The sequence below is a fragment of the Panthera leo genome, chromosome D3 (assembly GCF_018350215.1).
Source record: "Panthera leo isolate Ple1 chromosome D3, P.leo_Ple1_pat1.1, whole genome shotgun sequence".
Classification (NCBI taxonomy): Eukaryota; Metazoa; Chordata; class Mammalia; order Carnivora; family Felidae; genus Panthera; species Panthera leo.
The window spans coordinates 37,340,148-37,356,706 of record NC_056690.1 but is presented as its reverse complement, the minus strand read 5'-3'; the positions used below and the strand labels follow the sequence as shown (position 1 = coordinate 37,356,706).

Below are 16,559 nucleotides of genomic sequence, written 5' to 3'. Positions count from 1 at the left end.
TCTATAGCTCTTGGTCCAGAACAATCAGAGGAAAGGTGTTTCAATGTAGCACCCTCAGAGGGAATCAGACTGTAAATCTAAAGACGGAGTCCTTCCCTGGGATCTCAGAAAAGAAACGGCATATATTCGCCCACAATTTTCCTCAAAGCAATCAAACTGACACACCTAATCTTTTTTTTTAAACTTTTAAAAAATGTTTTCATTTATATTTGAGAGAGAGAGAGAGAGAGACAGTGTGTGAGTGGGGGAGGGGCAGAGAGAGATGGAGTCAGAATCTGAAGCCGCCTCCAGACTGAGCTGTCAGGACAGAGCCCAACGCGGGGCTCGAACCCACAAGCTATGAAATCATGACCTGAGCTGACGCTGGACGCTCAACTGACTGAGCCCAGGCGCCCCATGACACCCATAATCTTTAACTGAAGAGCAAAAGTAGAAAAAGTATGTAAAAATACCTCTAGCTTTCATAAATTGCCACTCACAAAAATGCTTTATGTCACACTGTTCCCACCCCGCGCAGGCTGGACAGGGAGATTTCAGTCATTAAAGGTACAGACTAGAATCTGAAGTGGTTTCGTACCTTTGGGAAAACTACCGGGGAGGCTGAGCTGGGTCTTTTGGTGACGGGGGAGGAGAAGAGTGAGGGGACAGGATTAGGGACAGAGGCTGAGAACAAAAATGGCACCGCATGTCCTGTCCCCACACTGCCAGGTGCTGTCACCTAACCATTCATATGGGGGCCAACGTGGCAGGAGGAGACAGAGGGACTCAAATGGCTGACAAGGCAGTTCCAACATCAAGACAAACACCTGTCTCCCTTTTAAATGTGAAAAGATGTGTCAGCTTCCAGGATCCAGGGAAGAGCTGCGCGTGCTCCCCTGAGGCAGTTCCGGAAATGGACCCAGAGACACTCAGTCTGGTCGGTTTCCAGATGAGGCAAAGCACTGCTGAATGGCCACCCGGCCAAGCGCTCCTTGCTACTAGAGCCTCCCTTAGCTACTCGGAGTCACAAAACTGTCACCCAACTAAGCCCTTGAGCTCCACAGCAAAGCAGCATGAGAGCACCTACCTTGATGATGACATCGGTGTGCGACATGAGGTCGCCATCCACTGTCTCCACTGGAATATCATAGGACACTGTGTACTTCAGGAATCCACCGAAAGCAGTCAGCTGAAACACGTAAGCGAGCGTGAACACCAAGGGCAAATGATCATAGCCCCTCAGCAAGAGAAAGTGGTGGCTAGGATCCATCGGGAAACAACCAGGCGACAAGGTGTCCAAGTGGCCACAGTATGTAAGGAGGTTCACATTAAGCCAGTGAAAAGAAAGCATATTACAAGAATATTTTGTTTAATTGATATTACCATAAGGCAGGACATAATTTTTTAATGTTTATTTTTGAGAGAGAGAGAGAGGAGGGAGGGACAGAGAGAGAGGGAGACAGAGGATCTGAAGCTTAACAGCAAAGAGCCTGATGCAGGGCTCGAACTCACGAACCACAAGACCATGACCTGAGCTGTCAGATGTGGAACTGACTGAGCCATCTAGGCGTCTCGATGCAGGATATAATGTAAGTGGACAGAAGAAAGATGTACTCCTTCTTAGAGACCCTAAGGTTAATTAGCATAAATAAACTCCTGTGAACCACACAATAGACATGTACTTCACTTAAATCCTCTAGGATTTAGGAGTTAAATCCATGACACTAACCCCAACATTCTGATCTCACCGCCTGATTGTAGGAGAACAATAAGGAACCTGTCTCATCTGCCAGAAGAAAGACAAAAGCTTTATCTTCCTGGTCATAGCCTCTAATGTAAAGTGGAGATTTTCTTTGCGACAGGTATGTTACAACAATATCATGTTCAGAATCTAGTCTTTGCACCACAGAATCGGAGAGGCGATCTTAACAGAAAAAAAGAAATCACTGACTATTGGTAATAAGATCACATAAACAGAGTACATCTTCTAGGATTATAATTTGATGGGAAAAGGAATCATTTTCAAAATAAGCACCACTTAAACCTAAATCTAAGGTAAAACAAGATTTTACTAAAATCTAAGTAAAACTTAGTAAGTAAGTAAAATCTAACTAAAACTTACTAAATCTAAGTAAAACAAAATCTAAAATTAAAATATAACCAACAAATGAAACAGAAGCTTACCAAGCTAAAAAACCTACACTACGATGAAACATACCATTACTTTATTTTTTTATTTAAAGAAGAAAAAGTTTTTTAATGTTTATTTATTTTTGAGAGACAGAGACGTGGCACAAGTGGGGGAGGGGCAAAGAGAGAGGGAGACCCAGAATCGAAAGCAGGCTCCGGGCTCTGAGCTGTCAGCACAGAGCCCGACGCGGAGCTCAAACTCACGAACTGTGAGATCATGACCTGAGCTGAAGTCGGCCGCTCAGCCGACTGAGCCACCCAGGCGCCCCAACATACCATGACTTTAAAACAAACTGAATGCATGGCGAAGGTGAACACAGAGCTCGCGTTACTGAGATGGATTCCACTGAGTATATTCCCAGGTCATCCGAATCTGGGGAGAAGGCGTTATTGGTGAGGAGGAAGGGGACAACAGCATTGAGGGGAGACTTAAGTCACAGCAACCAAATTTCTGCCTCACGGAACCACCATTTTGCATTTTCTTCAAATGGAAAGTACTCTATCTGTTGCTGACTGTGGATGTTAGGCGGGAGACAGCCTGTCCTGACGCTGAAACCGGCAGTGCCCCAGCCTCACAGCGCAGCCCTCCCTGCCTGAGTACCTCCTACGTGCCAGGCTCACTACCGTGCCATGGGGCCAAGGAATGTACAGGGCTAACCAGACAAAGCAGGAATGTGACCGACACTTCACACAGGCCCACATGATCCAGGAACCCAGAGCAAAGTAGAAAGTCTGTCAGGGGAGGAGGGGACCAGGCTTCCTACAACAGACTGCTTATGACCGATATGGCCGAGTAAAAAGTCCGTCTTTTAATGATGTAATAAAGTCAAGTAAGGATAAGCAAGACCATGTGGGTCAGGCAAGTGTAAGCAAATGCTGTGTAATTTTCTGTCAAACCCTCAAGTGACCATAAGACGACTTAAAGTGCCAAGTTACGTTCTTTCTTAACGTGCTTTGAGATCTTTGTCCAAGCTGTTACTTCCGATGATGGCCCTACCTTATTTCCGAGGTAGGCCTCCGGTGCCGACCAGTAATACTCGGAAGTCAGCCTCTGCGTGGCCACCGTGTTGTTGATGCTAATCTGATGACGCCCACCCAGTGCGTCTTGCTGAGATGGGATCTTGCTCGGACTGATCAGGTCGGTGACAAGCCACCCAGACATGTCTTTCACCTTAAAAAAAGATTCAGAATTTAGGAATACGAGATAGAAGTCATCTTAGGTTTCACCCAGAAATCCTCACGGTGAAGAAACAGATCCAGAAAGCTTAGCTAGGGACAGAGCTAACACACTGTGGCCACAGAACCACACGACCCATGACCCTTCTACCTGTCAAAGGGCGAGAAGACCTGAGAACGAGTCAAACACTCCTCAAATCCAGATCAATTATAGCCAGGTAGGTGAGCAAAATTGTCAAGGTCACAGATATATATCTTAGATTAAAAAAAAAATGGCAAAGACCTTAGTAAATGCATTGAACAAAATGTCTTTTGCTAACTCTGATTTCTTCATCATTGCTTCCTGTTTTTTACCAACAAGCTGAAAAGTATATCAGTATAACCTCCAGATCCTATCCTCCCAATTTGTCACCTACAAAGAGAGGACAAGCCATCGCACCAGCATGGTGGCCACAGGGATTCACCTTCATTCCCAGGTACTGACTGAGATTCCCACTCCCTCCCCTATGTGGTTCCCACTCCTCCTAACCTGCCAGTGACGGAGGGAGGGGAAAGGGAGGGCAAGGAGAGTCAGGGACTAACAACCCCCAACCCCTCCCTGAATACCAGTCTCCCGAGATGGGCCATGGGGAGGCAAGGTGGTTCCCATGGATGAGCCCTATGCCCTACAGTCCTCCCTAACCCCCAGCCATCACACTGTCCTCCCAAGGCACCACATGGCATCCCCCTAGGACTTCCCACTCCCAGAACAACTGAGGCTACCTTTCCTCATAATCCCTATGTCACTCACTGTTGTTCCTACCCTCACCAGGTTCTCTGAACTAGAAAATTCTGCATAAGCCCTTGTCCTGATGTGCTTCCTGGCCCGAGACCAGTGTGGAGCAGATGTGGTGAGATCTGACCCCACAACCTGATACATTTCCCCACAGGAGAAATTTAAACGTGATACATTCTACGATACCATAATATCGTATTGTTTGGATAGGGAAATGTATGTAGGAACAAACACATGACCAGGAAAGAAACTTTTGTGACACTTTAGTAGTAAGCTGCCTCTGATCTATGCCAATGTCATTCCAAACTGCCAAGAGGGGTATTACAGGGAAAGGCAGCCTCCATGCTTTAGAACACAGCTCCCAGACAGCTCATTTGAGATGGCTCGATTCTTAAATCCTGGCTCCGGGAAGGTACCCGCACCTGACTGATGGACCAAGAAAGGCTGTCGCAGACATCAGAAACGCCAAAGCAGAAGCACTCCGAGCAGCCCTCGGGGTTTCTCTCCTTCAAGTTATAGAATCCTGGCTTGCAGAGGTCACAATTTTCCCCTTCAACATTTTCCTGCACGTTAGAGAAAAGATTAGCTTTGAAACCACTGTGTTCTAGGTAGACGGAATTAAGTGACATTAACATGACATTAACAAGAAAGGCATTTGGTGATCCAGAGAAACAGGTAAATAAATAGATGCTCAAAGTAAATGTAAAGCCTCATGACGTCATTAATTCCAGGACACATATTTTCAAATAATTACCATTTAATTTTGTAGTCAAGAATGAGGGTCAGGATCTCAGAGCTTGGTCATTATTTTGAAATGGCTTTTTTCGTATTGTTTTGTTTTAAGTCTCCCATTTTTGCTAGTCTTTAAAGAATCTTAAAATCTGAAGAGTGCTATGTAATTGTCTTATTGATAAATGCTCAAGACTATTTTCAGTCACTTATAACATGTGCCTAAGACTCTGATTACATAGGAAGAAGCACATAAGATACAATGGGAAGTCCTACAATTATGGTTATCATGAGGAAATGGATATTAATATCAGATAGCAAAAAAGCTCTACCACCCTGGTACCCAATTAATATGTTTTTATCATTGTCTAATTCCTTTTTTTAAAACTTTATTTTTAACGTGTATTCATTTTTGAGAGACAGAGACAGAGTATGAGTGGAAGAGGGGCAGAGAGAGGGAGACACAGAATCTGAAGCAGGCTCCAGGCTCCGAGCTGTCAGCACACAGCCCAATGTGGGGCTTGAACTCATGAACCGTGAGATCATGACCTGAGCTGAAGTCAAACACTTAACTGACCAAGCCACCCAGGAACCCCTCTAATCCCTTTTTTTAAAGTTTATTTATTTATTCTGAGAGACAGAGACAGAGAAAGAGTGAAAGAGTGCACCATGAGCAAGCACAAGCAGGGGAGGGCAGAGAGAAGGAGAGAGAGAATTCCAAGCGGGCTCCATGCTGTGTCAGGGCAGAGCCCAACTCAGGGCTCGATCTCACAAACCATGAGATCATGACCTGAGCCAAAATCAAGAAATCGGATGCTTAACTGAGTCACCCAGGTACTCCCATCCAACTCCTTTTTTAAAATATTTATTTATTTATTTATTTTGAGACAGAGAGAGAGCGAGAGTGGGTTAGGGGCAGAGAGAGGAACAGAGGGAGAATCCCAATCAGACTCTATACTGTCAGCACAGAGCCTGACGTAGGGCTTGAATGCACAAACTGTGAAATCACGACCTGAGCTGAAACCAAGGGTCAGACGCTTAACTGACTGAGCCACCCAGGCACCCCCCCTGTCCAATTCCTTTTTAAGAGAAATCTACAATAATGTATCTGCCTTTAATTTATGTTCTTATAAATTTAGTATTTACCTGGTTCTCCTCTAAACATTAAGCTGGAAAAGGATGTCATACACGAGGTTAATGGCCCAGGCTTCGGAAATGCAGTATTTGGTTTCATCTTGGAAGTCACAGAAATACCTCTGGACTATGTGGCCATTGCCCAGAAGCCACCAAAAAAAAACCCAAACTGGGCGTGCCTATCTAAGTCCGAGGACATGGATGTGACATAACCTCATGCTTGTCAGGAAGGTGCGGGGAAGGAGAGTTCTATTTAAATCTTGCTGCCTTGCTCAAGAACTGATCTTCTGAGCCTGTGGAATGTGTTCCTTTCTTGCACACCTCAAAGGAAACTCAGGGTCACCTTTAACCCCCACACATACCTTGCAGAGACAGGGCTCTGAGCATGGGTCCTCGTTCACACTGCCAGCCCGGCTACACTCACAGCGGACACAGGCTGGGTAAGCCTTATAACCAAATTGGCAGTGATCACATTTTTCTCCTGCGTAGCCTTCCTTGCATGGACATTGACCTGGCCACTTCCCTGGGAAGAAAAGGATAGTGATGGCCCATCAGGAGGGTAAAAAGTAAAGTAGGGTTTGGCAAACTATTTCTGTAAAGGGCCAGACACGAAATATTCCAAACTTTTTGACCAAAGGATTGCTGTTGCAACTACCCAACTCTGCCATGACTGTTCCTTTTTTTTTTTTTTTAACGTTTATTTATTTTTGAGACAGAGAGAGACAGAGCATGAATGGGGGAGGGGCAGAGAGAGAGGGAGACACAGAATCTGAAACAGGCTCCAGGCTCTGAGCTGTCAGCACAGAGCCTGACGCGGGGCTCGAACTCACGGACCGCGAGATCATGACCTGAGCCGAAGTCGGACGCTTAACCGACCGAGCCACCCAGGCGCCCCTCTGACATGACTGTTTCAAAGCAGCCATGCATAATATATAAACAGATGGGCATCACTCTGTTCCAATAAAACTTTATATACAAAAACAGGCGGTGTGCCAGCTACGGCACTTGGACCATAGTTTGTCAACCCATGGTTTAAAAAAAGAAAACGGAGATGAGAAACAGAGGCTAGTGAGAAGGTAAAACGGTGCCATGACTTTGGAAAACAGTTTGGTACGTCTTCAAAATATTAAGCAGGGAGTTACTCTATGACCCAGCAATTCCACTCCTAACCTTTTACCTAAGAAAAATGAAAACATACATCCACAAAGAAGTTACACAGGGATGTTTGTAGCAGCATTATTCCTAATAACCAGAAAGTGGAAACAAATGAAATACTCATCAACTGATGAATGGATATATAAAATGTGGTATATAAATGGAATGGAGTAGTATTCAGAAAAGAAAAGGACTAACGTACTGATAGATGCTACAACACGGATAAACCTTGAAAACATTATGCTAAGAAGCCAGTTTCAAAAGACCATATATTGTATGGTTCTATTTATATGAAATGTCCAGAATAGTCAAATCTACAGAGAGAAAGTAGATTAGCGGTTGCCTAGGGCTGTGGTGGAGGGTGCGGAGGGAAATGGGGAATGATTACCAACAGGTAACGGCAATGAAAATGGTCTAATATTAGGCTGCCTTGACGGTTGTAATCATGTATATACCAAACCGACACTTTAAATGGGTGAATTGTATGCTAGTGAAGTGTATCACAATACAGCGTTTTGTTTTGTTTTTGTTTTGTTTTGTTTTGTTTTGAAAGCACAAGACAAATGGTAAAGGGCAGTGAGCAGTATCTCTGCTTTAATGCCAGCTTTGAAACTTTCTAGTTGTGTAACCTCAGCCAAGTTTATTAACTGCTTTGCGCTAGTTTCCTTGCTTATAAAATGCGTTAAATAATTTCTGCTATGGTTGAATGCTTAAATGATACATTTTTTAAAATGAGCCCAATCAAGGGTAATTGTCGCTACAATCAACATCACCCTCATTAGCATTAGGTTCCCATCACCAGTCACATGTAGGGATTAATTCAGTTCTGTAAATTACCCTCCACATTTCGGGCCCCACAGTTGGCACATCCTTCCCTGTGGATCGATAGCCATTTTAACTGCTAGTGACTGAGAATTGGATAAGGTCACAGAAATCGTTGAAAAATGCAACCTTTTCAGGAGATTCTGGTATTCGCAAGTCCTTTGCCAGTGTTTGAAACAGAAAGAACACTGACATTTGCAAAGTTAGCAGGAGAATTTGTTTGCTCTGCCAGATGATGTATGCAAAAGCCTTGTGAGTGTCTTCTAAGGACTAAATAGAGGCATTGCTATTTACTGTGTTCCCATTTGGCTTTAAACTGAGCCTTACTTCTTCTCTCATCAAACACACAATTACCTGCTCAAATGTCATTTCATCACCCAGCGTTGCCCCCTTTACACCTCATCCTCCTCCAATCATGATTCCTAATTCTGCTTTATACCCATAGCCTTCATCCCTACCTGGAGTTACATTACACATGTACTTGTTTGTCTACCTGTGAGCAGGAATTTTGATCATCATGTTCAAGTACATATTCCTGGGTTCTAAAAACATCGCCTGACACATAGTAAGTGCTTCATAAGTGTTTTGTGAACAGAATAATTGATAGAGGATCATATCATCCAATTGCTATCCAAAGGTAACAGTTCCACCAGGTACAAATCACACACACACACACACACACACACACACACACACACACAATCAATTCAAGCACAAAAACGAATCAAGTACTTACCTTTGTGTAAGCCAGATTGAGGCTTATCCTTAATACAGACAGAACTGAGGGACCCAAAAGGGTCACAGTCACAGGGACGACAAGGGTTGTCATCATAAGGAGATACCTGAAAGGCAGAGTTTGTCCTGGATTATCTCACTGAAAACAATAGCGATATTAGCAATAATAACAATACCAATGACAAGGGATCGCCTTTTTATTCAAGATGTGACGATCATAATGATTTTGTGTACCCAAGGAGGGTGTGTCTCAGGAAAATAAGGTGAGCTCAAGCCAGAAAGCCCCAAACAGTTTTGTAATGGGACAGGAGGTAGTATCATTAGCGGAGTGTCATCCTTTCCCGTGACCATGGCTACGTGGCTGCCCATGCTCCGCTCTCTCTCTCACAGCCATACAGGAGCATGACCCAGACCAGACCGCCACAGGGAGCCAGGTCGTAGCTGCATATCAAGTCAACCAGGGAGGCACAGCCAAGATACAGCTGTGATAGTTCTTGGCTGACTCCACATTCACAGTTAGTGTTACAAAACCAAGATCACACAGCCAGTAGCCCCCCCCCCCATCCAAGTTAAATAACAAGTGGCCATCCTACTCTGAGCAAGAGAACAGGACAGATCGAGTAGGAAGCTGATGTCTGAAAAACGCTACTGGCATTTATAAATGAAACATCCCAAAAGGAAGTGAGTTTCCAATACTGAAGACGACACTTGGTGAAGTCCCTCTTCCACCTTGACAAGGCAGCGAAATTCAGCTATGGCGAAGAAACACTCTTACGTCGTGTGGTCTGTAATATCCATCGATACAGGTTTCACAGTTGATTCCCATGGTGTTCTGCAGGCAGCTGATGCACACCCCGCCTCCTCTGAACTGTCCCGCGGTATTCAAGCTTCTCCTCTGATTTGCAACATTTCCATCATAGTAACAGTCTTGGGCTTTATTGTGACAATTACACTCTAGGAGAATTTTAACATCTCAATTCATATATTTATTATGTCCTATATAAAGAAAACCCTTCCCTCCCTAAGTTTCCATGACTGCAAATTAAATTAAAATTCCAGAATAGGTCATTTTAATAGGATATGGGAAATCTTATGGAGGACAATGGAAGTAGCTGTCAACACTATAAACATGCACACCCACCGGACCCCTCACCCTATCTCCCGGGATCGTATCCTGCGGAAGTACTTGGCACTTACGAATGACATATATAGGGCTAATTGCTGCACCGCTATTGGTGTTAACAAAAGACTGGTAACACCCAAACTATTCATGAACAGGTAGCTATTTTAATTACGTTGCATCCATTTAATGGAATTCAGTGTTCCTGTTTTTAAAAACAGCACTGATAGTGAACAGTGTGATGGTTCCGAGAGTGGAGGTGGGTGGGGGGGATGAGTGAAATAGGTGAAGGGGATTAAGAGCTCACTCATCATGATGAGCACTGAGTAACGTGTAGAATTATGAATCACTATATTGTACACCTGAAACTAACATCACGCTGTACGTTAATTACACTAGAATTAAAATAAAATAAAATTTATAAATGAGAACAGCATTTCATATTGCACGTATCGTTAAATAGAAAAGCGATGTGGAGAATGGCATGCATCGCATGTCAGGTTCTGTGTCCACACTAGGTTGGGGTAGGAATATGTTGATGTAGGCTTTATTTGCATAAAAATTCCAGGAAGAACACAGGAGGAAATAGTAAAAAGTGGGAAGGATGGGGCGCCTGGGTGGCTCGGTCCGTTAAGCGTCCGACTTCAGCTCAGGTTATGATCTCACAGCTCGTGAGTTCGAGCCCCGCATCAGGCTCTGTGCCAACAGCTCAGAGCCTGGAGCCTGCTTGGAATTCTGTGTGTGTGTCTCTCTCTCTGCCCCTCCCCTGCTCATGCTCTGTCTGTCTGTCTCTCTCTCTCTCTCAAGAATAAATAAACATTAAAAAAAATTTTTTAAGTGGGAAGGTTGGAGATGGGGTGGAAGTAATACTTTCTACCACATATTTGTGTATATTGGTAGATGTTGGAACCGTGTGAATAAATTGCCTATTTAAAAATTAAACCCAAAATGGGGTGCCTGGGTGGCTCAGTCGGTTAAGCGTCCGACTTCGGCTCAGGTCACGATCTCACTATCCGCTAGTTCGAGCCCCGCGTCAGGCTCTGGGCTGATGGCTCGGAGCCTGGAGCCTGCTTCCGATTCTGTGTCTCCCTCTCTCTCTGCCCCTCCGCCGTTCATGCTCTGTCTCTCTCTGTCTCAAAAATAAATAAACGTTAAGAAAATAAAAATTAAAATTAAAATTAAGCCCAAATTAAGGGCATCTGGGTGGCTCCATCAGTTAAGAGTCTGACTTCGGCTCAGGTCATGATCTCATGGTTCACGAGTTTGAGTCCCACATCGGGCTTTCTGCTCTCAGCACAGAGCCCACTCTAGATCCTCTGTTCCCTTCTCTCTCTCTGCCCCTCCCCCACTCACACTGTCTCTTTCTCAAAAATAAATAAACATTAAAAAAATTAAACCCAAATTAATAAAGAATAAATTAATATATGGGAAGGGGAACTTTAGATAAAACAGCAAATCCCAAAAGATACACGTAGGCCTTAACCCTGAGTTGTATTAAGGTAATATGTAGCTTTGGGAACTATTTGAAGAGTTAAGGAAACGGGTTATGTACTAATTACAAATGTCAGGTCATCATAGAGTTATTAAGCATATTAAGCGTATTAAGCATAGAAGCATAAAGCATATTAAGAAGGAAAACAACGACATTCTTCCAATCCTCAGTGGACTTACTTTCACACGTGTTACCAGAAGAAATGGTGCCGGGCCGCCACGGCTGCTGGTGATATCCCGGACAACACCTATTGCAGCTCTCTCCACAGGTGTTATGTTCACACTGACACTGCAGCTTCTAGAAACAGGGAACACAGAACTGCACCTGAAAATCAACCTGTATATTTTTAACTTTATTTTACAAAGAACTTACCACCGTCAAACATGTAGCATGACGGTACACGAGAGGATATGTGGCTAGATCAGAGCATAGTGGCATCTGATTTTTAGAGAAAAATGTACACCCATGGCCTGGTGACAAACAGAAGCGAGGAGGGATACAAAGCTAAAAATAAAATGGGTCCACGAACACAAAGTTTTCAGAGTAAGATGCACTGATGTTAAGGGTTTATAAGTTCCTATTAATAATTATCTTGATCTTCATAGTTTTCATCCTCAAAAGAGGATAATCCTATTCAAGAGTCAGAGAATTACAGAGTGGGGTTGGGGAGGGTGTAACAAGCCATTTCATATACGTTGTTGAAGAGAAGACAGGGTGTCAAATTATTCACTTAGTATTATGCTAACATGGGTAAACTTGATTTTCCCTTAATTTAGTACCACAAAAATGGAAGAGGGAGAAAATGGGAGGAGGGAAGCCATTCTTCTAAAAAATATAAGCATAATTTATAACTGTGATGGCTTTTTGCTTGACAGTCTTATAGAGAGAAGAGCTTCAAAATTCATAAGGCCACTGAATTGTATGCTTGTAAATGGTTAAAATGGTAAATTGTATGTTAAGCGTATTTTACCACAAAAAAAAATTCCTAGCAAATACTTAATTACAAGCACATCTTCCAAACAAAAGATAAATAAAATAAATAAAGGGCATCCAAATTGGAAAGGAAGAAGTAAATTTCTCACTATTTGCAGATAACCTGATACCGTATATGGAAAGCCCTAAAAACACCACCAAAAAAATACTAGAACTGATCAATGAATTCATTAAAGTCACAGGATACAAAATCAATGTACAGAAATCTGTTGCATTGCTATACACTAATAATGAAGCAGCCGAAAGGGAAATTAAGAAAACAATCCCACTGGGGCACCTGGGTGATTCAGCAGGTTAAATGTCTGACTCTTGATTTCAGCTCAAATCATAATCTCATGGTTCGTGGAATCGAGTCCTCCTTTGAGCTCTGCACTGACAGAGTGGAGCCTGCTTGGGATTCTCTCTCCCTCTCTCTCTGCCCCTCCCCCACTCATGTGTTTTCTCTCTCTCTCTCTCTCTCTCTCTCTCTAAGTAAATAAACATTTAAAAAAAGAAAACGATCCCATTTACAACTTCACCAAAAACAATAAAATATCTAGGAATAAGCTCAACCAAAGAGGTGAAAGAACTGTCCTCTGAAAACTATAAAATACTGATGAAACAAATTCAAGATGATGCAAAATAATGGAAGGAAATTCCATGCTCATGGATTGGAAGAACAGTTATCAAAATGTCTACACTATCCAAAGACATTTGGGTAGATTTAACACAATCCCTATCAAAATACCAACAGAATTTTTCATAGAATTAGAACAAATAATTCTACAATTTGTATGGAACCACACAAGACCTCAAACAGCCAAAGCAGTCTTGAAAATGAAAAACAAAGCTGGAGGTATCACAATTCCAGATTTCAAGTTACATTGTAAAGTGACAGTAATTAAAACAGTATGGTACTGATATGAAAAATACACACACAGATCAATGGAGTAGACTTAAAAACCAAGAAATAAACCCACAGTTATTTGGTAAATTAATCTTTGACAAAGGAGGAATGAATATACAATAAGAAAAAGACAGTATCTTCAACAAATTGTGTCGAAAAAAGCTACATGCAAAAGAATGAAACTGGACCACTTTCTTACACCATACATATAAACTCAAAATAGATTAAAGACCTAAATGTGAGGCCTGAAACCATAAAAATACTTGAAGAGAGCACAGGCAGTAATTTCTCTGACATGTCTCCTGGGGCAAGGGAAATAAAAGCAAAAATAAACTATTGGGACTAAATCAAAATAAAGTTTCTGCACAGTGAAGGAAACAAACAACAAAACTAAAAGGCAACCTATTGAATGGGAGAAAATATGTACAAATGACATATGCGATAAAGGGTTAGTATCCAAAATATATAAAGACTAATACCACTAACACCCGAAAAACAAATAATCCAATTTAAAAATGGGCAGAAAACATGAACAGACATTTTTCCAAAGAAGAAATCCGGATGGCCAACAGACACATGAAAAGATGCTCCACATCACTCATCATCAGGGAAATGCAAATCAAAACTACAATGAGATATCATCTCACATCTGTCAGAATGGCTAAAATGAATAACACAAGTAACAACAGGCGTTGGGGCGCCCGGGTAGCTCAACTGGTTAAGCATCCGACTTCAACTCAGGTCATGATCTCATGGTTCACGAGCTAGAGCCCTGTGTAGGGTTCTGTGTTGATAGCTCAGAGCCTGGAGCCTGCTTCAGATTTTGTGCCTCCCTCTCTTTCTCTCTGCCCCTCTGCCCCTTGTGCTCTGTTTCTTTCTCTCTTTCTCTCTCTCAAAAATAAAGAAACATTTTTAAAAAACCCAACAGGTGTTTGTGAGGATGTGGAGAAAAAGGAACCCTCTTGCACTGTTGGTGGGAGTGCAAACTGGTGCAGCCACTGTGGAAAACAGTATGGAGTTTCCTCGAAAAGTTAAAAATAGAACTACCCTATGACCCAGTAATTGCACTACTGGGTATTTAGCCCCCAAAAACAAAAACACTAATTCAAAAGGACATGTGCACCCCTGTGTTTATAGCAGCATTATTTACAAAAGCCAAACTATGGAAACAGCCAAGTGTCTATTGATAGATGAATGAATAAAGAAGATATAGTGTATATATACACATTGCATATATATATATATATATATATATATATATATATATATGTAATGGAATATTATTATGCCATAAAAAAGAATGAAATCTTGCTATTTGCAACAACATGGATAGATCTAAAGAGTATAATGCTAAGTGAAATAAGACAGCCAGAAGAAGACAAATACCATATAATCTCGCTTATAGGTAGAATTTCAGAAACAAAACAAATAAGCAAAGGGAATAAAAGAGAGACACAAAACAAGAATCAGACCCTTAATTATAGAGAATGAACTGATGGTTATCAGAGGGAAGGTGGGTGGGGTATAAGAGGATGGGTGAAATAATTGAAAGAGAATAAAGAGTACACTCATCATGATGGGAAAAAAAAAAAACCACTGCTTTGTGCTGGACATAGTAGGAAAACAAACAAGCAAAAAAGAAATATATCCTCCAAACAAAGTGAAATAAAGTTGTGCAAAAAAATTAAACCAGTTAAATTATCTGAAAAATCTTTTTTTGCCATGTGATTTTACACCTTTGGACATCTGACTTGAATAAAAAATACAGTAAGGCAAATATTATAGCTATAACTTCTATTTGGAAGTTTTACTACACTGTAAAATACCAGAACTCACCTTTGTAGTTTCATCCCATGGGCAGCTACTGGCATGGCCATAACAAATACACATTCCGCCAACAGAAATGTCTTTGATTGAATAGTAATACTAAGGAAAACGAAAGCGACAAACAAAAATTAAAGCCTCTTCTGTTTCAGTTAAAAGAAAATGTTGGGCTCACCAACAAATAGCTCAGTTGTTATCAGTAACCTAAAAAAATAATTAGATATACATTTTAAATCATATTTCATGTACAAAGAATCCTTGTGTTCAAGTTAAGCAAATAATGTTCAAATGAGTTCATCAACAAAAACCAAAGGCGTCTAAAAGAAATTCTTATACCAAGAAATTCTTGTAACTGCACCTCATACCAGGCAGTCATATTCAAAACTCATACCACTGAAAACCCTAAGAAACATTGCTACGTTGAATACAGCACCATATAACTGAATATAGTACTTGACACAAAGCATAATAACTCATGACCAAGTAGGATTTTCCCCCAAAATGCCACGTTAGTTCAACACACAAAAATCAGTAAATTTAAATCACCATCTTAATAGAATAAAGGAGAAAAAAAATCACTTGATCGTTTCAAATAGATTCACAAAAAGCATGTTACAGAATTTAACATCATTCATTAAAAAAACTTGGCAAGCCAGTAGAAGAGAATCTCCTCAACCTAATAAAGGGAATCCAGGAACAACCAAGAGCTTGCAGTGAAAGATTAGGTGGTTTCTTCTTACAATCTGTTCTCACCATTTCCATTCCACATCTATGGGAGGTGCCAGCCAGTTCAATAATGCAAGGAAAAGGAACTCAAAGGTGTAAAGAGTGTACAGTAAGACCCAACACTCATTATTTGTAGATGATATTATTGTGTACTTAGGAAAAAAATCTAAAACAAACAAACAAAAAAAAACTACTAGAAATAATATGTGACTTTAGCAATATCTTAATATGAAAATTAATAAAAATGGACTGTATTTCTATACACTAGCGATGAACAAATGGAAAATAAAATTTAGAAAGCCATCTATGAAGACTAACATGCAAAAATGTGTAATTCTTAAGAATAAATTAAATAATAGATGTACAAATAAACAAATAATAAAACATTGCCGAGAGGAACTACAGAAGACCTAGATAAGTGGACAGTTATAACATGTTTATGGATCAGATGATCCAAAATTGTCAAAATGTTTTCCAAAATCCTTCCCAAACTCATCTATGAAACCAGTGAAATCCCAATGAAAATCTTAGCAGGATTTCTTTTGACAACAATGAACAAACTGATTCCAAAATTTACAAGGAAACACAGTCAACCTAGGATAGCGAAAAATATTTAAAAAATAATTCACTAGGGCTATTATAGTACCTGACTTCAAGACTTACTCTAAAAAACTATGGAAAGAAAGTTTATTATTAGCCTAAAGACAGACAAATAGATCGATAAGCCAGCATGGAGTGCAGATATAGAAGTAGATAATAGTAAAGTCAAATAATTTTCAACAAGGCACCAAAACAATTTAATGGAGGAAAGTATTTTCAACAA

At 41.2% G+C, this 16,559-nt stretch overlaps 1 protein-coding gene across 1 annotated transcript in view; it reads right to left on the bottom strand.

Moving 5' to 3' along the window:
• LAMA1 (laminin subunit alpha 1) overlaps positions 1–16,559 on the bottom strand; it is a 167,872-nt gene that overhangs the window by 90,795 nt on the left and 60,518 nt on the right. The window contains exons 6-13 of the mRNA XM_042911210.1: positions 15,023–15,112; positions 11,487–11,604; positions 9,471–9,649; positions 8,697–8,802; positions 6,346–6,506; positions 4,543–4,683; positions 3,167–3,340; positions 1,067–1,168 (exon numbers count right to left, since the gene is read on the bottom strand). Of these exons, the coding sequence (XP_042767144.1) occupies positions 1,067–1,168; positions 3,167–3,340; positions 4,543–4,683; positions 6,346–6,506; positions 8,697–8,802; positions 9,471–9,649; positions 11,487–11,604; positions 15,023–15,112 (1,071 nt within the window). The remainder of the gene's footprint in view (positions 1–1,066; positions 1,169–3,166; positions 3,341–4,542; positions 4,684–6,345; positions 6,507–8,696; positions 8,803–9,470; positions 9,650–11,486; positions 11,605–15,022; positions 15,113–16,559) is intronic.